The 27650-nt window shown below is 42.9% G+C and overlaps 1 protein-coding gene across 2 annotated transcripts in view; it reads left to right on the top strand.

The window, feature by feature from the left end:
• Window positions 1-26294, top strand: part of TTC7B (tetratricopeptide repeat domain 7B) — a 513408-nt gene extending 487114 nt beyond the window's left edge. For both annotated transcript variants that reach the window (XM_030214578.1, XM_030214579.1), the window contains one exon: window positions 24192-26294. In XM_030214578.1, coding sequence (XP_030070438.1) covers window positions 24192-24413 — 222 coding nt within the window. In that variant the 3' untranslated portion in view covers window positions 24414-26294. The remainder of the gene's footprint in view (window positions 1-24191) is intronic.
• The last annotated feature ends 1356 nt before the right edge of the window (window positions 26295-27650 follow it).

Here is a 27650-nt window from a genome sequence, read left to right on the forward strand (position 1 = left end):
AGCAGTAATAACCTCTGAATTAACTACAAGACAGAGTCCCCACCCATTCCACTGACCCAAAATGGCATTTTCTGCTTGGTAGCTCCTGTGTTACACAGCTAATGCGGCTTAGTAAATAGGCCCCTTGGCTTTTAACAAATGTTTCAGAGGGCTTTTTGGGCCCCTCTAGTTTATGGGGCGGGGGGAGACAACATGTGAGTACAGAACAGATGGGAAGATCTGGGATGCATATTGGGTGGGACTTCAGCATCTAAATATGTATACCTTGGGTGAAAAGCAGGAAATGGGCCAGATGTAGGGCTCTTTCAGTGGAAAGAAAGCTCTAGAACAGTGCTTACCAAATTCTTATTGAATATGGCTCCATTTTAACATTTTAAAAATTAACATGATCCCAGATGATTAAAACAAAATAGCAGACCTCCATACTCCTCGCACCTCAGAAACTTCCTTTTCCCCCAGCTTATCCAAAGCATTAAGGCAGTAGCAGTGGTGGTAACAGTAGGAGCAGTCCACACAGGGCCCTGTGTGTCAGTGTAAAATTAACGGACCCCGGTGTTCTGCATGGAGTAGCCTAGTGGTTAGTGCAGTGGACTTTGATCCTGGGGGACTGAGTTCAATTCCCACTGCAGCTCCTTGTGACTCTGGGCAAGTCACTTAACCCTCCATTGCCCCTGGTACAAAATAAGTACCTGTATATATGTAAATCGCCTTGAATGTAGTTGCAAAATACCACAGGAAGCGGTATATCAAGTCCCATTTCCTTTTCCCTTATGACATCACAATATCAGAAGTGAGCCAAATATTGGGCAATCAAGCCATTGTGACATCACTGATGAGGTTGGCTCTTATTGGTGGAATGAGTGTAGGAGTAGCCTAGTGGTTAGTGCAGTGGACTTTGAACCTAGAGAACTGAGTTCAATTCCCACTGCAGCTCCTTGTGACTCTGGGCAAGTCACTTAACCCTCCATTGCCCCAGGTACAAAATAAGTACTTGAATATATGTAAACCGCTTTGAATGTAGTTGCAAAACCCTCAGAAAGGCAGTATATCAAGTCCCATTTCCCTTTCCCCCTTTCCGTTATGACATCACAATATCAGAAGTGAGCCAAGTATTGGGCAATCAAGCCATTGTGACATCACTGATGAGGTTGGCTCTTATTGGTGGAATGAGTGGAGGAGTAGCCTAGTGATTAGTGCAGTGGACTTTGATCCTGGGGAACTGGGTTCAATTCCCACTGCAGCTCCTTGTGACTCTGGGCAAGTCACGTAACCCTCCATTGTCCCAGGTACAAACTAAGTACCTGTATATATGTAAATCGCCTTGAATGTAGTTGCAAAATACCACAGGAAGCGGTATATCAAGTCCCATTTCCCTTTCATTCATTTACATTTTAATTTTATTCCTGACAAGATCTTGCTGTTTAAAGTTCTGGGAAGTTGGGTTGAATATTAATCGTGAAAAAATTGCTATTCACCCAGGAGCCTCTGTAAATGAAAAGTGATAAGTGATTGCCATTTTGTAGTTACATTTGGTATTTTCTAGAAGATTGATTACACACAATCCATCACAAGATTCGAAAAACCTGACCTATTTTGGCATTTTAATTCATTGTTAGGCCAGACTGTTGCCTTTATAAAAGGCCAAGAAAGCAAAAAGTTGTAAAAAATGAGTTTTATTCTCTTATCCAGCTTTCTTTCAGCATTCTCAGCAAGTGAAACTTTTATTTCATCAATATTTTCACACTTCTTTAAGATAACCGGATTCTTATCTTTCATAGGACACTTGTTAATTATAGGATAGGATGCACATGTGGAAATAGCAAGAACAAGTCATACACTGGAACATAAGCATACAACATAACCTAGAGCAGTCTGTGACTGCAGAAAGCACACGACTCCCGGATGGCACAGGACAGTGACCTCCTATGGAGCATCCACCCAGGTCACATTTGGGAAGCTGTGAGCTAGTGACTTCTACTGGTGGCAAAGTATTATGCAGAATTTAATTACAGAGATATTTAAGGAAGTCAAAAACAGTAGTTCAAAAATTCCTAAATCCCCTGTATTGTTTATATTTCATCAGAAAGACCAGCTTTTTGCCACTCCAAAAAAAGCTGCTTCTTGTTGCTTATTGCAGGCTGTGATTTGCCACAAATGGTACGTCGTGTGCTTTGTATCATCGGCCCTGTGCCGTTGTAATCATATTCTTGCCAACAGAGTGAGCAAGTCACTGCCTGAGCAGAAAATTTAGGAGACCAGGGATCCAGAAGGAGCTCAGAACCCTAGGATCAATGACTACTACTACAAATCATTTCTATAGCGCTACCGGTCGTACGCAGCGCTTCACAATTGAACATGAAGAAAAAGACAGTCCCTGCTCAAAAGAGCTTACAATCTAAATCAGGACAGACAGGACCAATATGATAAGGGTAGAAGGACACATAGGAATGATTCTAAATGGAATGTTGCTACTATTGCAGATTCTATATGGAATGTTAATGTTGCTATTCCACTAGCAGCATTCCATGTAGAAGTCTGCCCTTGCAGATCAGCAACGCGGCCGCGCAGGCTTCTGTTTCTGCGAGTCTGACGTCCTGCACGTACGTGCAGGACGTCAGACTCGCAGAAACAGAAGCCTGCGCGGCCGCGTTGCTGATCTGCAAGGGCAGGCTTCTACTACTACTACTACTACTACTATAAATCATTTCTATAGCGCTACCAGTCGTACGCAGCGCTTCACAATTGAACATGAAGAAAAAGACAGTCCCTGCTCAAAAGAGCTTACAATCTAAATCAGGACAGACAGACAGGACCAATAAGGATAAGGGTAGAAGGACACATAGCAATGATTCTAAATGGAATGTTGCTACTATTGGAGATTCTATATGGAATGTTAATGTTGCTATTCCACTAGCAGCATTCCATGTAGAAGTCTGCCCTTGCAGATCAGCAACGCGGCCGCGCAGGCTTCTGTTTCTGCGAGTCTGACGTCCTGCACGTACGTGCAGGACGTCAGACTCGCAGAAACAGAAGCCTGCGCGGCCGCGTTGCTGATCTGCAAGGGCAGGCTTCTTCTACTACTACTACTACTATAAATCATTTCTATAGCGCTACCAGTCGTAAGCAGCGCTTCACAATTGAACATGAAGAAAAAGACAGTCCCTGCTCAAAAGAGCTTACAATCTAAATCAGGACAGACAGACAGGACAAATAAGGGATGAGGGTAGGACAGACAGATAGGGCACATAGGGAAAAGGGACTATTGAAGAGAGGAAGACAAGATAAGGTTACGAGCAGGTGACAAGTTAGGAGTCAAAAGCAGCATCAAACAGGTAGGCCTTTAGCCCGGGTTTGAAGGCGGCCAGGGATGGAGCTTGACGTAATGGCTCAGGAAGTCTATTCCAGGCATAAGGTGCGGCGAGATAAATTAGGATGCTTTCCAAGTGATAAAATGTATGGAAGATATCTAGAGACTTGGAGCTTGTTTATAAACAATTTCTTACATTTTGTGCATGGCTCTGTGCAAAAAGAATATTTACCACTGATTTTACCACAGTGGGGTGTAGATGCCTTGAGTTTTATGCCAATTGCTAATAAAACAACAAAATCACATGACATTCTTGTCAAGGGAACAAGTTGCAAGGTTAGCTATATCATGATATGGACCTTCAGGACTGTGGCAGTGAGCCTTCATGAACAGAGGACTGCAGAAACAGGCAGAACAAAAAAGGCCAGTTCACAATTGGACATGTCTGTCATGTCCATGAGTCGGCAGCATTCGAGGGTGACAGACCGGGGCTCTGCCGCTGAGCCACCAAGGAGGTAATTAGCATCTAGTCTGAGATGCAAACAATGTGCATAAATGTCACTATTTTAGTCATCTATATATATAAAACTCACCCTCAACGTTCTGAAGACAGTGACGTCAGTGAAGCCAAGCCCTGACTTCCTTCAAAAAGGTTCGAAGGTTCGTGGTGGTGAATCCACCAAAATCGCTCCGGGCCCCGCCCTCAAGGGAGGAGCTATGGCAGAACAACGAAGGGATTGGCGGGGTGGGGGGGAATCGCTACGGGCCCCGCCCTTGAGGGCGGAGCAATGGCAGAACAACCAAGGGGTTGGCAGGCAGGGAGGCGGGGGTGGGAAATCGCTACAGGCCCCACCCTCGCGTCAAACGTCATGACGTTGAGGGCGGAGCAATGCCACAACAACGAAAGGGTTGGCAGGGGGGGGGGTGTTGCCGATGAAAACCTTGCTAGCGCCCGTTTCATCTGCTCAGAAACGGGCTTCTTTTACTAGTTTACACATAAATGCAAGACCTGAGGCAGCATGATTTTTACCAGAGGTGTGTCTTGTTGTCGGACAAATCTGATTCATTTCTTTGACTAGGTGACCAAACTGTTGGATTTAGGGGAATACTAGATGCAGTTACATAGATTTTAGCAAAGCTTTTGACACAATTCCACATAGGTGACTGATAAACTGAGTGCCATGGGTATGAGCCCTAAAGTGATTACCTGGGTTTGAAACTGGTTGAGTGGAAGGCAACAAGGGGTAAGTAAATGAAGTTCACTCTGTGGAAAGGAATGTTTCCAGTGATGTGCCGTAGGGACTGAACCATGATCCAGCTCTTCTTAACATTTTTGTGAGCAATATTGCGGAAGGGGTGTCTGGTAAGGTTTGCTTCTTTGTGGATGATACCAAACTGTGTAATAGGATAGACACCCCTGATGATGTTAATAGCATGAGGAGGGATCTAGCGAAGTGGTCTAGAAGTTGACAGCTAAGATTTAATGTGAAGAAATGCAGGATCATGCATTTGGACTGCAAAAGCTCAAGGGAGTGGTACAATAGAGGGTTAAGTGGAGGAGTAGCCTAGTGGTCAGTGCAGTGGACTTTTTGATCCTGGGGAACTGAGTTCAATTCCCACTGCAGCTCCTTGTGACTCTGGGCAAGTCACTTAACCCTCCATTGCCCCTGGTACAAAATAAGTACCTGAATATATGTAAACCACTTTGAATGTAGTTGCAAAATACCTCAGAAAGGCGGTATATCAAGTCCCACTTCCCTTTCCCTCTTTCCCTTATGACATCACAATATCAGAAGTGAGCCAGGTATCGGGCAATCAAGCTATTGTGACATCACTGATGAGGTTGGCTCTTATTGGTGGAATGAGTGGAGGAGTAGCCTAGTGGTTAGTGCAATGGACTTTGATCCTGGGGAACTAGGTTCGATTCCTACTGCAGCTCCTTGTGACTCTGGGCAAGTCACTTAACCCTCCATTGCCCCTGGTACAAAATAAAGTACCTGAATATATGTAAACCGCTTTGAATGTAGTTGCAAAATACCACAGGAAGCGGTATATCAAGTCCCATTTCCCTTTCCCTTAAGTTCTTCTGTGCATGAATGAAGAATGGGACTTGGGAGTGATCATATCTGATGATGTTAAGGTGGCCAAAAGGATAGAAAAGGTGATGGCCAAAGCCAGAACCTCCATTGCCTCAGAGACACACTTAGGACTAGATTTTTTATATGACACCTAAAAAATTGACACTGAAATGAAATACACCTAGGTGTATTCTATAAAGTATGCCTAAATTTCTGTTTATAGAATATGCCTAGCACCCATCCGCGCCACTAAATTTAGTTGCAGGCAGTTACGTAAAGTAAAACTCGGTGTAAATGCTGACACCTAAATTACACATGGACCGGGTATATTCTGTAACCATGCACATAGATTTTAGAAACACCCACGGCCCGCCCATTCCACACCCATGGCCACAGCCCCTTTCCAACTATGCGACTTAGAATTTACGTTCTGCGCTTAAATTCGAATTAATGCCAATTAGTGTCAATAATTGCATGTTAATTATTAGACAGATAGGTCTGACGACCTTAAAGCTTTCAAACAGGTAGAAAAAGTGACGGCCAAAGCCAGAAGGATGCTTGGGTGCATAAAGAGAGGCGTGACCAGCAGGAAAAAGGAGGTGATAGTGCCGTTGTATAAGTCTCTGGTGAGGCCTCATTTGGAGTACCTACGGAAAGATATAAACAGGATGGAGTCTGTCCAGAGGGTGGCTACGAAATTAGTAAGCAGTCTTCAATGCAAAAATTATAGGGACATGCTTATGAACCTCAACATGTATACGCTGGAAGACAGGAGGGAGAGAGAAGACATGATAGAAACGTTTAAATATCTCAAGGGCATTTAGGTACAGGAAAAGAGCCTTTTTCAAATGAAGGAGAGCTCTGGAATGAGGGGGCATATGACAAAGTTAAGAGGGAATAGGCTTAGGAGTAACCTAAGGAAGTATTATTTCACAGAAAGGGTGGTGGAGGCGTGGAATGGCCTCCCGGTGGAGGTGGTGGAGTTGAGGAATGTTCCAGAATTTAAAAAAGCATGGGATAAGCATGTGGGATTGCTTAGGAACAGGAAGAATTAGGGGTTACAGAGGATGGGCAGACTGGATGGGTCATGTGGCCTTTATCTGCCATCATGTTTCTCTGTTTCTATAATTGGCAATTATCAGCACTGATTGGCTTGTTGGCACACAAATCCAGAATATGACTGGATTTGCATGCGCAACTTAAGTTGCGCTGTATAGAATCCCGGGGTTAGTGCCTGATTTATTAACGGGTGTTAATGTGAATTATGTGCTTAGTTAGTAATTAGGGCCCTATTGACAATAATGGGACTTAAATAATGTATGTTAAATCTCATCAATGCATGTTAGTGAATTTAGTCCTTAGTCCGTAAGCCCTCTTAGGATAGGGATGTACCTACTGTATCTGAATATAGCTTGCCTTGAGCTACCAATGAAAAGGCAAGAAATAAATCTAAATAAAATAAAATAACAATTGAGATCTGAACCAGATACCAGGGACTGTGACCTAGAGAAACTTTAGTAATACGTTTTACTAAAGGTGGAAATAGCCAGTGTTTCTTTTATCCTGTTTCTTGAAAATAAACACCAAAATGAACGTGAAGTTGTGTTTAGTATCTCCAGGCTGACAATGTCCCTGCAGCAGCATGAAACAAGCTATCAGTGCTGGCCATATCTTCCCACTTTCAAAGATTCCATATAGTAAAAGCAATACAACCCTGTAGTGAGATTTTAAATGCTGGAAAATTTCCTTCAGCTGTAATAATGAAGTTAAATCTCTGACCGAAGAGTTAGTGGTATGGGATTGTCATAGCCTCAATATACAATGGGAAGAGAATATCTTTTTATAATATTAATGTTACAGGTTTGTTTTGTGGTATTTATTTAAAGGAACATATTTGACAGTGAATTCTGGTGCGTACAATTCATGGAAGCCCCTCAAGTTCATTTGCTTCATTGTTAGTTACTGTCTTTGGCATTTGAAGGACAAATTGCTGAGTGCAGTCAAGAAGCACAACATTGAAATGGAAACATTTCCCAGCCAGAGGCCCCATTTCTGTTTAGAAAGCATTTGACCTGGAAAAGAGCCTGTCCAGATGTAGTCAGGTATAAAAACAATCTGTGAAAACATGTCCATTAGTGGCGCGTTCTTCTACCAACAACATGTTCCTTTGGTGTAATTAGTGATTTTACACACAGCCTTTCTGGTCCTTCTAAAGGGACCCAGTACAAAAACATAGCATTGAAACCTCCAAAAACAGGCAGCAGATATCTTTTAGGATTCAAGCAAACCCAGTGCTATAATAGCGTTAACATATGGCTCCAGAAAACAGGACAGATTGAACCAGTCCAGATTTTACTTTCATTGAAAGCAATGGAAGTAAAACCCGGACTGGCTCAATCTGCCCTCCTTTTTCTGGAAACGTATTCACTAGGCATATAACCACTTATATAACCGAGTCTCCATCATGCATATCTCTCTATATAAAAGGCAACCCAACGTTCTATGAAGCCTCCAGCCGGAAGTGTGAAGGGGGCGAGATATCCGGTTTCCCTATGAGTGTCTGCCCCGCCCTCTCTGTAACACAGTCAGTGAAGGAAAACAGCAGAGCACGAAATCAAATCGCTGGCTCTGTAACAGTGAAGGACTCAGAGGGGGGAGGGGAGAGAGGCCAGAGGGCAGGGACACACACACTCCCACATGCACACAGAAGAAAACATTGCTAGCCCCCGTTTCATTTGCATCAGAAACGGGGCTTTTTTACTAGTTGAAGAATAAAAGAGTAATACTCAAAAAAGCTAAGTGTTTAGCTATTAAGCTATTGATAATTAATGACAAAGAGAAAAACTTTAGAGAAAAAGAATATAGTAAGAGGATCTATGAGGATTACGACACTACCTCCAAGATATGCTTGCCTCATTTTAGCCATGACAGGGATGGGTGCGCGGATCTGATGATCCAACTAAAGGATATTACTGAACCAGACTACTGAACATGGTATTGATATTAAGTTAGAGTTGAAGCTGAGTACTATATGATATTAATATACTTCTTTTTCTGGAGCCATATTGCATGCACCTCTGTCTGTTCTACAGTATCTAGCTTATTTGTCAGAGTCCCGAGGCAAAATAAGACATAGACCCTTAATTTAGACGCATCCCATTTAATTTAAATTAATAACAGCATCTACACATGCAGTTGGGGTTTTAACAAAGCTGTTATTTACTACTACTACTACTACTACTACTATTTAGCATTTCTATAGCACTACAAGGCATACGCAGCGCTGCACAAACATAGAAGAAAGACAGTCCCTGCTCAAAGAGCTTACAATCTAACAGACAAAAAATAAATAAAGTAAGCAAATCAAATCAATTAATGTGTACGGGAAGGAGGAGAGGAGGCTAGGTGGAGGCGAGTGGTTACAAGTGGTTACGAGTCAAAAGCAATGTTAAAGAGGTGGGCTTTCAGTCTAGATTTAAAGGTGGCCAAGGATGGGGCAAGACGTAGGGGCTCAGGAAGTTTATTCCAGGCGTAGGGTGCAGCGAGACAAAAGGCGCGAAGTCTGGAGTTGGCAGTAGTGGAGAAGGGAACAGATAAGAAGGATTTATCCATGGAGCGGAGTGCACGGGAAGGGGTGTAGGGAAGGACGAGTGTGGAGAGATACTGGGGAGCAGCAGAGTGAGTACATTTATAGGTGTCTACATAGCAAGGGGCCATGGTTTAAGTGTGCAGAAGGAATGGTTTAGCTGATCTAACCTACCAACACGTATTCCCTATTTTACAAGAGAATTGCATATGTATATGAAAACATTTTTAAGTCGGTGTTTACGCCTGCCCTGACGCATTCACAAATGCCTGCTTGAAGGGCAGGTGCAAAGGCTGAGGGCAAATCCAACTTCCAATCCCCCCACCCACATCAGTACTACTCCTGATCCCCTCCTCAGTCAAGGACCCCTCCCCCCCATTCTCCGAGGACAAGCAGGCTGCTTGTTCTCACTGATGGGTGACGTCCACGGCAGCCCCTCAGAAACGGAGAGTTTCCCTAGCAAACTCCAAAAGTCTCGCGGGAGGTCCAGCGCGCGGGGCACGCCCACCACGCATGCGTGGCCGTCTTCCCGCCCGCCAACCCCTGCTGATACCGAGGGTCCCTATGGGCCGATGCTCAAAACCTAATGCCGGCACTAGAGCTGATAAACTCTGGACTAGCACAGGCGTTAATCTGCGCAGAATGTTCAAGGGGTCTAGCGCAGGAAACTGTGTGCGGCAAAGATTAGCGCAAATAGTATTTAAATGTAGTCAACGTTAACAAGGTCATTTCCTATTTACTCCCCAATGATCAGAGAACAGCGCAAAGAAAAAGCCGCCCTTACCGTTGGAAACCTAACGCCAGCTGGAATGCACTTCCTGAAAGACTCCGCTTAACACAAGACTATCTCTACTTCAGGAAGCTTGGCTCTTCAACCAGGCCTTAATGGAAAAAGTAACTAACTTGCTAGTCTCACTCACACACACACACAAGGAGTGACACGGGCAGCACATACAGTGGTGGAAATAAGTATTTGATCCCTTGCTGATTTTGTAAGTTTGCCCACTGACAAAGACATGAGCAGCCCATAATTGAAGGGTAGGTTATTGGTAACAGTGAGAGATAGCACATCACAAATTAAATCCGGAAAATCACATTGTGGAAAGTATATGAATTTATTTGCATTCTGCAGAGGGAAATAAGTATTTGATCCCCCACCAACCAGTAAGAGATCTGGCCCCTACAGACCAGGTAGATGCTCCAAATCAACTCGTTACCTGCATGACAGACAGCTGTCGGCAATGGTCACCTGTATGAAAGACACCTGTCCACAGACTCAGTGAATCAGTCAGACTCTAACCTCTACAAATGGCCAAGAGCAAGGAGCTGTCTAAGGATGTCAGGGACAAGATCATACACCTGCACAAGGCTGGAATGGGCTACAAAACCATCAGTAAGACGCTGGGCGAGAAGGAGACAACTGTTGGTGCCATAGTAAGAAATGGAAGAAGTACAAAATGACTGTCAATCGACAAAGATCTGGGGCTCCACGCAAAATCTCACCTCGTGGGGTATCCTTGATCATGAGGAAGGTTAGAAATCAGCCTACAACTACAAGGGGGGAACTTGTCAATGATCTCAAGGCAGCTGGGACCACTGTCACCACGAAAACCATTGGTAACACATTACGACATAACGGATTGCAATCCTGCAGTGCCCGCAAGGTCCCCCTGCTCCGGAAGGCACATGTGACGGCCCGTCTGAAGTTTGCCAGTGAACACCTGGATGATGCCGAGAGTGATTGGGAGAAGGTGCTGTGGTCAGATGAGACAAAAATTGAGCTCTTTGGCATGAACTCAACTCGCCGTGTTTGGAGGAAGAGAAATGCTGCCTATGACCCAAAGAACACCGTCCCCACTGTCAAGCATGGAGGTGGAAATGTTATGTTTTGGGGGTGTTTCTCTGCTAAGGGCACAGGACTACTTCACCGCATCAATGGGAGAATGGATGGGGCCATGTACCGTACAATTCTGAGTGACAACCTCCTTCCCTCCGCCAGGGCCTTAAAAATGGATCGTGGCTGGGTCTTCCAGCACGACAATGACCCAAAACATACAGCCAAGGCAACAAAGGAGTGGCTCAGGAAGAAGCACATTAGGGTCATGGAGTGGCCTAGCCAGTCACCAGACCTTAATCCCATTGAAAACTTATGGAGGGAGCTGAAGCTGCGAGTTGCCAAGCGACAGCCCAGAACTCTTAATGATTTAGAGATGATCTGCAAAGAGGAGTGGACCAAAATTCTTCCTGACGTGTGCAAACCTCATCATCAACTACAGAAGACGTCTGACCGCTGTGCTTGCCAACAAGGGTTTTGCCACCAAGTATTAGGTCTTGTTTGCCAGAGGGATTAAATACTTATTTCCCTCTGCAGAATGCAAATAAATTCATATACTTTCCACAATGTGATTTTCCGGATTTAATTTGTGATGTGCTATCTCTCACTGTTACCAATAACCTACCCTTCAATTATGGGCTGCTCATGTCTTTGTCAGTGGGCAAACTTACAAAATCAGCAAGGGATCAAATACTTATTTCCACCACTGTACTGCAGCAGGACATGTTTATCCACTCCTACTCTTATCGTAGAACCCTCTCACCAACACACTTACAAACGACTTGTTCCCTTATTATAGAAGTCCTCTCTCACACACACTTTCCCAGGGTTTATACCCTATTGTAGAACCCTCTACCCCCCACACTTACCCTAGACTTATTTCCCTATCGTACAACCCCCTCACCAACACATTAACCCAGGACTTACCCCTATTATGGAACCTCTCTCCCACACACACTTAACCAGAACTTATTCCCTTATTATAGAACACCTCTCCCCCACACACTTACAAAGGACTTACTCCCCTATCGTATAACTCCTCTCCCCCCCACACTTACCCAGAACTGATTCCCCTATCATAGAACCCCTCTGTCCCATACACTTACCCAGAACTTATTCCCCCATTGTAGAAGCCTTCTCCCCCACACACCCAGAACTTATTCCCCCATTGTAGAATCCCTCTCAACCACACATTTACCCAGAAATTATCCCCCCTATTATAGAACCACTCTCCCCCTTACGTTTATCCAGAACTTATTCCCCCTATTATAGAACCCCTCTCCCCCACACACTTATCCAGGGCTCTTTCCCTTGTTTTAGAGCCCCTCTCCCCAGTACAGTTGTCCAGGACTTTTCCCCCTATTTTATAACCCCTGCCCCTCACCCTCACTTGCTTTTGTTTTGCCATTGTAACAACAGTCCTGGGCCAGAAGACATTTGGCTTGGGTCCCTTCAAGCCTCACAAGCCTCTGAATGACTATCTAGATCATTCTTGTTGAAGGTCAGTCCTCAACAGCTTTTTCAGATATCTCTAGTGAATATGCATGAGATAGATTTGCATGCCTACTTTATCCATTGTATGCACTTTCATTGAGGGATATCCTAAAAACCTGCTTGTAGCCCTCGAAGACTGAACTTGGACAAGCCTGATCTAGATGTCTCATCACACAGTAGCAGAAGTCCTAACCTTGGAGCTCAATGGATTTAGTGATATGCTATAATCAGAACACTGCATGACAACTGTAACTTAACAACAGGAAATCACTTTTTCAGTTGTCTTTGTTTCTTTTAAGGGCAAAGAAGCACATGTTAATTAGGCCATATAATGTTGGTTAGGCAAAGAATTTAGGTTCAAGAGATATAGAAAGCACTGCAGCTTCTCTGTGGAAGATGCAGCCTCTGATCTCCAGATTTACAGGACACAGCTCAGGGGTAGGAGACTCCTGCTGGGTATATAACTTGATTTTGGTTGTAGTTCACAACAAGCAGCTTGATTCTGGCATGTATTGGCAGGAGGTGGAGTAAGCTACACTAGTTAAAAATGGCTTTATCAAATAGCTATAGTCCAAAGATCCACCCTGGAATTGTGGGGGGCTGTATGGCATTTCCTAAAACTTGCTATTGCTGAGAGTACTAGGCAGGGGCGTCGCCAGACTTCGGCAAGAGGGGGGTCCAGAGCCCCCCCCCCGGCGCTGCTGCCCCAGCCACCACCACCAACTTTGACCCCCCCCCCCCCTTCCGCCGCCAACCCGCCGTCGCCTACCTTTGCTGGCGGGGGACCCCAACCCCCACCAGTCGAGGTCATAGTAACATAGTAGATGACGGCAGAAAAAGACCTGCATGGTCCATCCAGTCTGCCCAACAAGATAAAAACTCATATGTGTATACCTTACCTTGATTTGTACCTGCCTTTTTCAGGGCACAGACCGTACAAGTCTGCCCAGCAGTATTTCCCGCCTCCTCTTCTTCCAGCGCAAGGCTTCGTTCTGTTTCTGAGTGTGACATCGTGCAGGACGTCAGACTCAGAAATAGAACGAAGGAAGAAGAGGGCCTCGGCTGGCGGGGTTTGGGGGTTTGGGGTTTGGTACTAGGAAACCATCAGATCTGTTTGGCATGGAAGCTTAGGTCCTCTGACTGTAGCAGATTCCAGCGTTCTGGTGAACCTTGTAGGCAGTATATGACTGTATAAAACAATTGAAATATCACAGTTGGTGGCTACATGAACATAGGTGAATGGGATGAAAAACACAGTGACAGGCCTGTCCAGTGGAAAAGGCATGGCTTTTTTTGAGGGGGTACTGCGAACCGGCACTTTTTCCATTGTCTGCTAAAATTGACCCATGGACCCAAAGCTTTAATGAAAGAGCTCAGGCTCTACCCACCAATTCTGCCTTGTCATAGATTCTGTGACTGCTTGCAGGGGGCCTGGCTTTTGTGGGGTGGGTCCCTCAGTGATCACCCCGTCCCTAAAGTGTGGCCTAGCTTTTGAGTACCAGCAGTGGCGTAGGAAAGTGGGGCTGTCCGCCCTGGGTGCACGCGCTGGGGGGTGTCGGCTCGCTGGTTCCCTGCTCTTTCTGCCCCGGAACAGGTTACTTCCTGTTCCGGGGCAGAGAAAGCAGGGAAGCAGCAGAGCCGACGCAGCTCCCAGTGACGTGCACTGGGGGCGGATCGGCCCTCCCGCCTGCCCCCCGCTGATAGGTAGGGTGCGTTTCGGGGGGGGGTGCGCAGCGGCGACCCGCCCCGGGTGTCAGGCACCCTCGCTACGGCACTGAGTACCAGCACCTTTTTTGCTAGAAAAAAATCACTGGGAAAAGGTCTGTTTTTTGAGCTAGATGTGGTAGATGCATAAGACTCTTCATCCAGAGTACAGAGAGATACTTTTTATTTGACCTTTAATTTCCAGCTTGCTGCACCTCTGAGAGTTCGGCTCATCTGTGTCAGGCACCTGATTATTACAGTTATAAACAGAAACACTGTACTGTTCCATGGAAGCTGGTCTCTGAAGGAAAGAGGTAATAAATGGTTTCCTCTGCAACTCTTAAAGAGGAAGTGCTGATGACTTCCTTAGATCTTTAAATATTCTTTTTCCTGTGGTCTAGTGGGGCAAAGGCCAGCCGTACAGATCACACTTGCTGTTTACTTTGCATTTTTTAACATGTATATTTATCAGGTCTGCCCCTTAGAAAAAGCAGACTGCTTAAATAGGTAAATACTCTTTAAAAGGAGAGGATGTTTTTGCTTTTGCCAGCCCCATTAACCCTTTCAACAGTTTTCCTCTGGCGCCTTTCAGTGGAAGATTAAATGCCCCTCTTTCACTCATTAAATCTCCTACAGATGAGCTCTCTCAGACTGGCATGTTGTGATTTTTCTGCATGGATTTCTTTCCTGTCTGAGTGGCACAGTGGACAGAACCCTACATTGGACCTATTTGTTTAGCTGCATTAAAGGGGAGGTGGTAGAACTAGAGGACATGAATTGAGATTGAAGGGGGGGACAGACTCAGGAGTAATGTCAGGAAGTATTTTTCAGGGAAAGGGTGGTAGATACATGGAATGCCCCCCCCCTTGCAGGAGGTGGTGGAGACGAAAACGGTAATGGAATTCAAACATGCGTGGGATAAACACAAAGGAATCCTGTTTAGAAGGCATGGATCTACGGAATCTTAGCGGATATTGGGTGGCAACGTTGGTCATTTGTAGAGTAAAACCAGTGTTGGGCGGACTTCTACGGTCTGCGCCCTGATTGTGGCTGAATAGATATGGATGGGCTGGAGTGTAAACTTTAAGGGGCTTCAACGTTAGCTTCAGAACCTTTAGTACAAGAACAGTGCTGGGCAGACTTCAACAGTCTGTGCCCTGAGAATGGCAAGGACAAATCAAACTCGGGTATACATATATAAAGTATCACACACCATTTAAAATGAGTTTATCTTGTTGGGCACACAGGATGGACCGTTAAGGTCTTTATCTGCCGTCATTTACTATATATGTTACCTACTCCTGGATTCTATATATAGGTCGCTCAATTTTTTGCACACTAATCTCAGATCCGTGCGCAAACTAATTAGTTAATGAGCTGTTAATAATTGGTGTTAATTGGCAGTCATTTGGAGTTACACGAGGATCTACCCCACCCCCTACTCTTCTGCCCAGTGTGTGAAGGTGGCCAATAAAGCAAACAGGATGCTAGGAATGATTAGGAAAGTGATGTTAATAAGACTCAGAATACTATAATGTTTGCTTCTGTATTGCTCCATGGTGCAACCTCACCTGTTCTGGTCACCGTATTTAAAAAAAGATATAGTAGAATTAGAAAAGGTTCAAAGAAGAGCGACCAAAATGATAAAGGGGATGGAACGCCTCTCATATGAAGAAAGTGTTGTTTATGTAAATTGGCTTTTCATTATTGAACCCTTCTGGTTTCCCTTTTGCTTTTGCACTTAATTAGCACTGTTTTCTCCATGTTTACATTGTCTTTCATGTCTATTCAATTCACCCTGACTATGCCCACTAAGATATAGCAATATATCATTCAGGCATACAGTTATTTGCTTATTCCTTTGCCAGCCTCTGGCTCTTGATGGACTGATTATGATGGTGTATGCCTAGAATAAAGATCTATCCAGGCCCAAATGATGTTAGATCCCCCAAGGTTGTAGCAATAATCTTTACACCTTGCAAACTGCTGGACCACAAGTCTTGGGTCCATGTGAAAAATATACGGGTTTACTCAACCGCAGAACCAGATGTTACAAGCCTAACCATCTCAAGACCGGCAACTTCCTTCAGCAAGCCAGCCTGAAAACCCAGCCCTGTTAGATCTCCTTCCAGATTCTTCAACGCTTCCACCGCCTCAACCATGAACTGATACTTAATTTGAGAACTACTGTTGCTGTTTATGGACATTATAGATTCATATTTTGTTTTATTTTTAGTTTTAGCAGTAATCCTGTCTAGAAAAGGTTTTATTTTATTTTCCTATTATTTCCTTTATTGTTCTAATTGTTTTTCTAAGAGTTTCCCCGTTATTTCTGTATGTAACTCAAATTGAAGTTGATATTGCTCAGATACAAGAGTTATGCAATTGTTTAACTCTGGTGTAGGCTTACTTACGTTGCATGTCTTTCTGTAGGTTTGACTAAGCTCCAAGAGGGTAACGGATATATACAATACTTCCCATACTTCCAGGTCATTATGCATATGTCAAGATCCATGCAGACCTTGGTTAATATACCCGCATACCTATATTTCATGGGATTTTGTAAATGATCTCATGGATTAGCCCCATTCATAAAACCTCTCTCACTACAATAAGCCTCAATCACATAGATATGAATAAGATAGAACCGGCATATGAAAAGGTTGCAGAAAATTATTAGTGTACTAACTATAAGTTTGTGTAGGATTGACATAATTGAAGTATTGTCAGGATGATGAGTTCACACCGTAAACAAAACAAATTGTACCAGTTGACCTTAAGACTCAGATAATTTGATGGCCTCATAGAATACCTTCTGGAATGGATGGTACCACGGTACGTTAACCCTGGTGTCACCCTATGGGATAGGGTGAAGAGGGGAATGTTAATATATGGCCTGGCTTTGGATCTACCACTGGAATAGTGAGGGCCAAAGCTATGAAGCCTAAAATAACTGAAGAAGTACTGACTAGGCCAAATAACAAGTACATGATTTAATATTTGAGAATCTGTAAAAAGCGGTTCTGAATAATGAGTCCTGCTACAAATTGGTACAATTTTTAATTCAAATTCAGCTCCTGTACTGGGGAAAACAAAAACAAAAAGGATGGCTCAGATGAACAAAATGGAGCCTATTACATAGTTCTTAAGATGAACAAAATGGAGCCTATTACAGAGTTCTTAAGATGGTGTGAAAAGTATGTGAAAACTATTGCAACAGGGAACAGGTGTCTCAGAAATGAGATGTGAAAAAAGAACTTGTTCCCAAAACATACTGATAAGCCCGCGTGGGAACGTATCATCTCAGAAATTGAGAGCTAGGTTTCCCACCATTGACTTCTATGGAGAGGTTGTGTATAAAAGAGGGGAAAATGTGCCTTAACTGGGAGTTTTCTCAGAGGGCGAAGCTCTGTCCGGTTGTACTCAGAATCTCTCTGCTGAATGTACCTGATTAAAGTCTGATGTCTGTATTTGTACCAACTTGAAGACTTGTCTTTGGGTAAGAAATAAATAGTATCTATCTATTTAAACCTATCTCTGTCTTTATACTATCTTCTCTTTACCTTACATTTAGCTTACAAGGCAGATCACATACACTCAGTCTCTGGAGAAACTTAGACAGAATTTTAATAGGCATTATCTGGGAACATAAATGGCCCAGAGTATACCTAGATCCAGGAAGACAGAAAGCAGTAGTTATGGGAATTAGATTTCTATTACAGCCCCTAATGCAAACCCAGAGCAGACCTCCTTGTGATTGGGTGACAATGAAGGTGGGAGAAATCAGACAGAGCCTGTTATGTGAAATAGGTATCTTTAGTCCCCCGTGTGATCTGGAGTCAGAAAGAGGTCCAAGAGGGGGAAATTAAAACAAAAGGCTAAAGAGGGTTAGGACTCTTCAGCATGGAAAAGAGATGGATGAGTGGAGATATGATTGTGAGGTCTACAAAATCTTGAGTGGTGTAAAACGAGTAGAAGTGAATAGATTTTCTCTTTGAAAAAGTACAAATACTAGGAGACACTCAATGAAGTTACGTGGAAATAATATCAAAATAAACAGGAGGAAATATTTTTTCACTCAACAAATAGTTAAGCTCTGGAACTCTTTGCTGGAGGATGTGGTAACAGCAGTTAGTGTATCTGGGTTTTAAAAAAGGTTTGGACAAGTCCCTGGAGGAAAAGTCCACAGTCTGCTATTGAAGCAGACATGAGGAAGCCACTGCTTGCCCTGGGATTTATAGCATGGAATGTTGCTACTCTTTGGGTTTCTGCCAGGTACTTGTGACCTGGCTTGGCCACTGTTGGAAACAGGATCCTGGGCTAGATGATTGGTCTGACCCAGTATGGCTATTCTTATGTTCTTATCAAAATGCCAAGAGCTCAACCACCGAAAATTGAAATTGAAAAAAACACTTTCCAAAAACTGACATGTGGTTGCAAAATATTGTGGTAATCACTGAACTGTATTTTCCCCTTATAGCTTTCATAAATATTCCAAGAGGAAGTAGAATACCCAGGAGGAAAAAGCCTCTGTACGTCTGTGGTCTGAATTGTATCTTGCATACAGATTCACAGAAGAGCACTTCTTCATCGGCTAAAAAAAACCTCCAACTAATGATTTCCTGAACGACAAAAATTAAAAAATATTACAAAATCAAAAAAAATCATAAAAAGAAAAGTTAAATAAAGTTGGAGGTTTTATTTATTTAGCTGATGAAGAAGTGCTCTTCTGTGAATCTGTATGCAAGATAAAATTCAGACCACAGACGTACAGAGGTTTTTCCCTCCTGGGTATTCTACTTCCTCTTGGAATATTTATGAAAGCTATAAGGGGATACCACAAGTCAGTTTTTGGAAAGTCTACTTAAGTTCTATGACATACACCTCAAAAGGGGGCATGGCTGGGTTGGGATGTTCCCAGAATTTAGGCACAATGTCATAAATTGTGTCATTTGTGCACCCAACCGCCATCAGCTTTCAGCAGATATAAGTGCTTGCACTCATAATTAGGTGAAAGATCCACAGAAATCCCTTTGTAGAATACTAGTTTAGTGCGGATCTTCCCGGTTCCTGAATTTGGGAGTCCTTTACTGAATTCCCCCCTAACGTGCATTAACAGGCAAACCTCTGAATTAACTGTGGGGAATCCCCACCACTTTAGGAAAGGCAGCTAATGCAGAATGCTGGTTGCTACCATGCGGTAACTGCAAGGCCAATAACATGGAATGCGTTTAGCTGCACCAGTTAACATGTGATGATGAAATCTTCATTTACAGTACTTCAAGGTGCAGTTCCTTCCCATTCCACATCCCTAGTAGGAATTTCCATGTTAGATGTTTAATACAGTGCCACGCTCTGAGCGCATGTTGAAAACCATGCTAAACACCTAGCGCAGCTTAGTTAATAGGCCCCATAATGCGAAATCAAACCCAAACCACAGTATTTCCAATTCTGAACAGATGCTGCTGGTCCTTTCCAAATGGACAAGGTTCTTACAAGATGAAACAAAGACTTGATGGTGATGTAGATTAGTTAAAACCATCCAAGGAACCTTCAGCACATAGAGAAGTCTATCTGATGTAGAAGACCTTAGTAACAGCCAATATATGTTTCTGGAAAGCTGTGATTTAAATATATCAATAGTCAAAAAAAAAACATCCAAACTTGATAATGAGTTGCATTTTTATCAGTAATTTAGAAAAAAAAGCTTATCATAATAGTCCCAAGCCTTTTCAAAGTAATGAAATATGAAGGCAACTTTTCCCTTCAAATCATAACACACAGACTTTCCTTGATACCCAGCTTTACCTTTCCTTCCCTACTGCTAAGCAGGCCTCTGTTTGCCCAACATTCTCTAGAATTACAGTTCTTTTCTCATTTTCACCTTTTCCTCCCTTACTGTGAATATGTCAAAAAGTAACAACTCAAATGTGAACATCTGAAATCATGATGCAGTACAATGAAATGCTCCGTATTCTCTGCATTGGTGGGGCAAGCAAGTTGGCGAGTTCTTTCTTACCTTCAAAAACAAAAAGAAGCACAGCTGCCCTTTCTGACAAATGGGCTGGGAGCCAACAGGTCTCTTTCTTAGAAAGAGGATTGCTTATAGTAGAGAATATTGCTGTGAAAGTCATCTACAATGCTAAAAAATATGATCGTGTGACAACTCTTATAAAAAAAAACAAAACAGTACTTCCACAAAAACCAAATCAAGACACATGGGATAGAAGATGATAACCACAAATGTCCCAGAATGACAGCCAAAAAAATACAGAAGTCCAATTCTTCTAAAAACATAAAAAGTTTTATTCATGTTCTATACATTCAAGTTTTATACATGTTCAGGTCAGCAAGTCTCTCTTCATACGTCTTGGAACGCAAATGCCATACCATTCTCAAAGAAAAGCTATGAGAATGGTATGGCATTTGCGTTCCAAGATGTATGAAGAGAGACTTGCTGACCTGAACATGTATACCCTGGAGGAAAGGAGGAACAGGGGTGATATGATACAGACGTTCAAATATTTGAAAGGTATTAATCCGCAAACGAATCTTTTCCGGAGATGGGAAGGCGGTAGAACGAGAGGACATGAAATGAGATTGAAGGGGGGCAGACTCAGGAAAGATGTCAGGAAGTATTTTTTCACAGAGAGAGTGGTGGATACTTGGAATGCTCTCCCGCGGGAGGTGGTGGAGATGAAAACGGTAACGGAATTCAAACATGCGTGGGATATACATAAAGGAATCCTGTGCAGAAGGAATGGATCCTCAGAAGTTTAGCCGAAATTGGGTGGCGGAGCAGGTGGGGGGAAGAGGGGTTGGTGGTTGGGAGGCAAAGATAGTGGTGGGCAGACTTATACGGTCTGTGCCCTGAAAAAGACAGGTACAAATCAAGGTAAGGTATACACATATGAATTTATCTTGTTGGGCAGACTGGATGGACCTTACAGGTCTTTTTCTGCCGTCATCTACTATGTTATATGTTATGTTACTATTCTCCAAATAACACACAATGGGTGGACAATCTTGATCCAACAAAGGCCATGTTTCAGCTGCAAGTCTTCTGCAGGGGTCTCTGTCAAAAATGCTGTGGAGGTAATCGGAGAAAAAATGTGTCCAGGAATTTTGTAGGAATAACTCTAAACAGCTCTGCATGGTAGTAGTCGTGCCACTGACCCAGCACGCGCCAATTTCACATATCCAAACTAGTGCAGGCCACTTTTTACCACAGCTTTTGTACCTTAATTCTTTGCTGGTTATTTATCAGCCACATAGACCTCTGCGTTCTGCAGGTAGTACCTAACTTGTGCCTTCTCTATGAAAACATGTTCTTGCTTCCTCCTGGGAATCAGTTTTTTGTTGTGTTGCACCTACTCTTTTAGAATTCATTCCCTGTGGATATTCATTGTGAGTCTTCACTACCTAAGTTTAAAGTGTTTTTTTAAAAACCTGGCTATTTTGCCAGGCTTTTTCAGAATTTGAGAATTTCTTTTTCTTTTTTTTTCTTTCTTCCTCACCATTCTGTGTTCCGTTATATTATATTATATTATATTATTTGTTGCATTTGTACCCCACATTTTCCCACCTATATGCAGGCTCAGTGTGGCTTACATAGTACCGTAATGGCGTTCGCCAAGTCGGTTGATAACAGATACAAGGTTATATTGTGGTCTGATGAGGTAGGTGTGTATCAGGCACCATGAGGGTCGAAGGGAATGTATATTGGCCAGTACGATCCTTGGTTATGCTGTGTTGCTGGGTGTGGGGATTTACGGTGGATTGGTGGGGTAAGCCTTTTTGAAGAGGTTGGTTTTTAGCGAAGTTTAGATGGTTATGGATTGTTTTCACAGCTTTTGGGAGTCCATTCCATAATTGTGCGCTTATGTAGGAGAAGCTGGATGCGTAAGTTGTTTTGTATTTAAGTCCTTTACAATTTGGGTAATGCAGGTTTAGGTATGATCGTGATAATCCGATTCTGTTTCTGGTTGGTAGATCTATGAGGTCTATCATGTATCCTGAGACTACGCCGTAGATGATTTTGTGGACCAGGGTGCAGATTTTGAAGGTGATCCGTTCTTTGATTGGGAGCCAGTGTAGTTTATTCTCGGAGGGGTTTGGCACTTTCGAATTGTGTTTTACCAAATATTAGCCTGGCTGCTGTGTTTTGGGCGGTCTGGAGTTTTATCTGCACAAATAAACATAGAGCATATGGGTTCATTTACTGTGTTGTCCTGATACCAGCTTTTCCCACTATATTCGCTCAGCAATTGACTTCATGGTCCCCCTACTGCGCTCCGAATATAATGAAGCAATAAGACAGCATACAGGATGTGATCTCTTATTGCATCATTACCTTATAAATATTTATGTATTTATTTATTTATTTATTTATTGCATTTGTATCCCACATTTTCCCACCTACTTGCAGGCTCAATGTGGCTTACAGTTTTCCATCATGGTATTCGCCAATCCAGAGTGAAAGATACAATTGGTATTACATAAAGAAACATGGATGACATAATAAAATAAAGCGATCAGGTATAGAGAGAAAACATTCAAAATATCATATAAGTGATGGTGTGTTACAGTTCCTATTATGGATCATTGTGGTATGCCTTGTTAAAGAGATGAGTCTTCAGTGATTTACGAACGTTGAATAGGTCGTAAACTGTTTTCAGGTCAAATGGCAGTGTATTCCACAACTGCGTGCTCATGTAGGAAAAGCTGGACGCGTGTATTAATCTGTATTTTAGTCCTTTACAGCTGGGGAAGTGAAGATTTAAGAATGTGCGTGCTGATCTGATATTAGCACAGTGGTCCTCATTTCTTTGTCACTGGCTTCTCAGTGTGTCAAACGAGGCCTCAGAGCCACATTTAGGGGCCTTTTACAAAGCGAATGTAAACCCAACACAGGCTTTACCGCTCGCTAAAAGGGGTGGCGGTAAGAGTTCCCACCCAAAATGGGTGCTCAGCAAGCGCTTCACTTGCCGCACGTCTGTTTGTTTAAAAAAACAAATCCTGCCTTTAACCTGGGGGCCTCGGCACACATCCAAAACAAGTTGCTGATGCCAGCGCAGGCCCCCTTTTGCCGCAGCTTAGTAATTGGACCTCTTAAACATTAGCATCTTTGAACCTTAAAATCTTAACTTCTAGCTCTGGTTCTTTCTATGCTGTTTGAAAAAGTCTTTTGTACACTAACCACATTTTCCTCTGAAGAGTCAGAAGTGACTCTGAAACCACAGACTGAAGCGTACAAATTAGCATATCCAGGGCTTTTTTTTGAGGGGGTACTTGGGGGTATTGAGTACCGGCACCTTTTCCATGGTCTGCTACAATTAACCCATGGATCCCAAGTTTTAGTGAAAGAGCTCAGGCTCTACACACCAATTCTGCCTTGCCATAGATTTTGTAACTGGTTGCAGGCGACCTGGCTATTGTGGGGTGGGTCCCTCAGTGATCACCCCACTCCCGAAGGGCAGCCTAGCGTTTGAGTACTGGCACCTTTTTTGCTAGAAAAAATGCACTGAGCATATCAGTCAGTCTCATGCAATAGTTACCATCACATGGTTCTGGGAGAGTCTCTGTAGATTAGAATTTCCCTCCGTCAGTGCAAACAGACAGAGCATCCTTCAGCAAACCAGACCTATTAACAGAAAGCTGGAAAGGTGATCTATTAATATCTCTATATATAAAAGGCACCACCAACGTTCTATGAAGCCTCCAGCCGGAAGTGTGAAGGGGGAGAGATATCCAGTTTCCCCATGAGTGTCTGCCCCGCCCTCGCTCTCTCTGTAACACAAACAGTGAAGGAAAAAACACAGCAGAGCACGAAATCAAATCGCTCTCTCTGTAACAGTGAAGGACTCAGAGGCGGGAGGGGACAGCAAAGCAACAAATCACTCTCTCTGTAACAGTGAAGGACTCAGAGGGGGAAGGGGAGAGAGGGCAGGGACACACACACTCCCACATGCACATAGAAGAAAACCTTGCTAGCACCCGTTTCATTTGCATCAGAAACGGGGCTTTTTTACTAGTATTTAAATAAAATCTAGATGTGGTATTAGAAATTTCTCTTTTCATTCTCTTAATGAACCGGAGCTGTCTGCCAAGTTTTATCCAACCAGAGTTTGCTTTGTGATTTTCTGAAGCTTGTTTTATTTGACTTTTGTTTTTTCCCTTCTGTTTCAGAGTCTGATACTTCACCAGCTGGGTCGATATAGTTTGGCAGAAAAGATTCTCCGAGACGCAGTGCAGGTGAACTCTACAGCTCACGAGGTGTGGAACAATCTCGGTGAGGTTCTCCAAACGCAGGGCAATGATGATGCAGCCACGGAGTGTTTCCTGACTGCCCTCGAACTGGAAGCCAGCAGCCCCGTGGTCCCTTTCACCATCATTCCCCGGGTTCTCTGAGGACTAGAGGATGCATTGTAATCCAGTGCCAATGCATTTTGGTGTGGACCGTTTCAAGTGAAGTCTAAATATTTCTTTTTGTTCCAGCAAAAAGGTGTCCACGTGAAAACAAACCAAAAATATATTTTGTATAAACTAGGGATCCACCCATCCTGTTTCAATGTGAAGGAGTTTCTGGTCTCAACAAAGTCACAAGTCTTGAAGAAGACAACCCCCATCTACCTTTGTGAAGTGCTTATATTATTTTCGGGGGTCTTTTACATAGGCGTGCCAAAAGTTTTAGCGCACATTAAAAATAGGCGCGTTCTAAACGCCAAAGATACCAATGTATTCCTGTGGGCATCTTCAATGTTTAGCGCACACCTATTTTTCATTAAATGTTTCAACATTTTTATTGAAGACATAGCAATATAAACCAACTTCACAATGAGATACACAGCAGTTAACATAAACTATATTCTACAACGATCCAATGTTCTAAATTCGTTTTCCAATTATTCAACCTTTTCTTCCCTTTCCCTAGTTCCAAAGAGCATCAATCTGTACCTTTTTGAAGTCATACCAAGGAAAACTAAAAACAGACATTAACAGCAGATTGTGATCAACTTACAAGACTAAGACAAAATCCACCCACCACTGATGGTATTTAAACTATTCATGGCATGCTATCTTGCTCGACGGCTAACCTCACACCCCAAATTCTTGACAATTAGCACTGTATTGACATCGCAGACCTATCTATCCCTTACCCAACTACAACCCCCCCCAACACCCCCCACCCCCCCAGGAACCTTAGGGAACTAGAATTTAGCTGAATTGAATAGGAAGCTCAACCTTCATTAAGGAGTAGACTACGTCCTCTGGGGTTTAACATTTGTAGATAAGGACCCCAAATCGCCAGAAAAGTGGTTCCCTTCCTCTGCGAAAGCCTAGAATCTCTAGCCTCCCAAGATACCAACAAGTGCAACTGATTCCTCCAGTGCCAATATGCCGGAGGATCCTTAACAATCCAATACTGTAAGATACATTTCCTAATAAGCTAATAAGCACATCTTGCGGAGCATCAGTATCTCAAAACGGTTTTTGCCTCTAAAGACCCCTGGAATATCCAAGAGTAACTGTTCTACCATTCCCAGCGCGCACCTATTTTTAATGCATTCTAAAAACACTAGCACGCCTACATAAAAGACCCCCTTCATTATTTAAGAAAATACAATGTTTTTCTTTCCTTCCCCTCATGTGCACCTTTACAGTTACACCTGAATGGTTATTAGGACAGTGTGTATTTTGTTTATTTCTGGAGGCCCAGTGAGTACCCAGTTAATATCAGTCATTCCATGTTTATTCTCTAGGCACGAGTATAGGGAATACACTTACAGCAAAACAGGGGTCCAGTACAAAGCAGCATTGTGGGGAGCTTCATACCCTGATATTTCAGTTTTGAAGAGCAATAAGGAATTTCTGAATATTGAGAAAAGGTGTCGAAGTGGGCGAGCTTGTTGGCCCTTCAGTTTTGGTCAGATGAAAAGATGGTTGACTCATCCATGAAGTGTGTGTGGTCCTGACAAATTGGGTGTGTTGGGAGTAGCATTTTCAATTCAGAATTTGAATTCCCAAATGAAATATGGTACAGAGCTTTGCCCTGAGGAACATTTTATTGGAATAGATGTGAAAATGTGAAGGCGCATAGTCTTCTTGGTTGACTCTTCAGCTGAGACCCAGACAGGCAGAAGAGGGTTGATAATTAAGAAATGCTGCTTTGGGCATTGACTTTGGAGAGAAGGAAATCTAATTCAAATTGAATTAGCAGAATGTTCCTTTCCTTTTCCCATCTGGTTGTTAAGTCACTAAGGGCCCTGTTTACTAAGGTGCGTTAGTGTTTTTAGCGCGCCTACACTTAGCGCATGTTCTAACCATGTAGGCACCTATAAGGATATTGTAGGCGCATGCATGGTTAACATTCGTTAAAAATGTTAACACGCCTATAACGCTGCTTAGTAAATAGGATCCTAATACCGGTGTGGTGGTGTCTTCTGACGTAGTCTGTTGAGTGTCATGACAAGGGCAGTCTAACTGGCCAAATGCCTTTACTTGATTTCAACTTATTACTATGTGAAGACACAACAAACCATGCCACAAATATGTGGTCATTTGGCCAATAAGGACAAAGCAAACTGAAGCTCAACTCCATCCAGCTGGCCTGTGTTTGCACTCACCATAACATCGTCCAGGGTAAGGTGCCATATTCTGCAGCTATCGGAAATATTACTACAAAGGAACAGGTAAACTAGTCACTGTTGCCAAATGTAAAAGAATAGAGAATGGAAGAAAAATATCCTTAAGAGAGAAGGAGGAAAGTAACGGCGATCCAAATTTTCCTTCCTACCATCCAGCTGTTGACCCACCACATGGAATTATTCTTTCCTTCTGATTTTCCTGGATGGTTTGTTGTGATCTGGGATAACACGTCCAGAGAACGCCACCTATCCCGAAGTAATAGCTGGAGAATGGGTATGGATTATGATCTGGGTTTTGGAAGTGCTGTTTTCTGGCCCATCTCTTTAAAGAAAGAGGGTATAAAATGCTTTGAAAAAAGTGGCCGCTGACCAAATTGGTCCCAGCAGTACGGTAATAAAATCCGTATGTCAGTATTTCCTTTAAATAAATATAAGGGCATTGGTGAAAGACCCAGAACTGATAGAGTTCAGTGTAAAATGTATATCTTTACGGCCTGTATTTTTAGTTAATACACAGCTCTCACAACTTTCGTTTCATCCCTTCCATGCTAAACCAGTTCAGAAGGTGGAAGTATACTCGACTGTACATGTTGATAGCTGTAGCATGTGACTCTCACTTTTATTTAGACTCCGGCCTGAAAAAAAAAGGAAAGAATCTATATTTATCAATATATAAAACCAATATATGCCTGCTACAAACAAGAAAGGAAATATTAGTTATTGTATTTAAGGTTTTTTATGTGAATTCAGAGCTTATTTATCAATGTAAAAAGGACATCTCTTGTGCAGTACCTGACATGGCAAAATTGGAATATTATGATGTTAATAATAAAAGGATTTTTAAGTGGATCTTTTCTGATGTACTTATCCGTACTGATACCAGTAATTGTCTAGAATGCAAAACACACACACACAGCAGCATAAAAGAATACTGGAGCTTCTTTCACAAACAATCCTTTAAATCAAAAAACAGTGGCACGTAGAGTAAGTAAATCAAAGA

This window comes from Microcaecilia unicolor, chromosome 9, assembly GCF_901765095.1.
Source record: "Microcaecilia unicolor chromosome 9, aMicUni1.1, whole genome shotgun sequence".
Taxonomy (NCBI): Eukaryota; Metazoa; Chordata; class Amphibia; order Gymnophiona; family Siphonopidae; genus Microcaecilia; species Microcaecilia unicolor.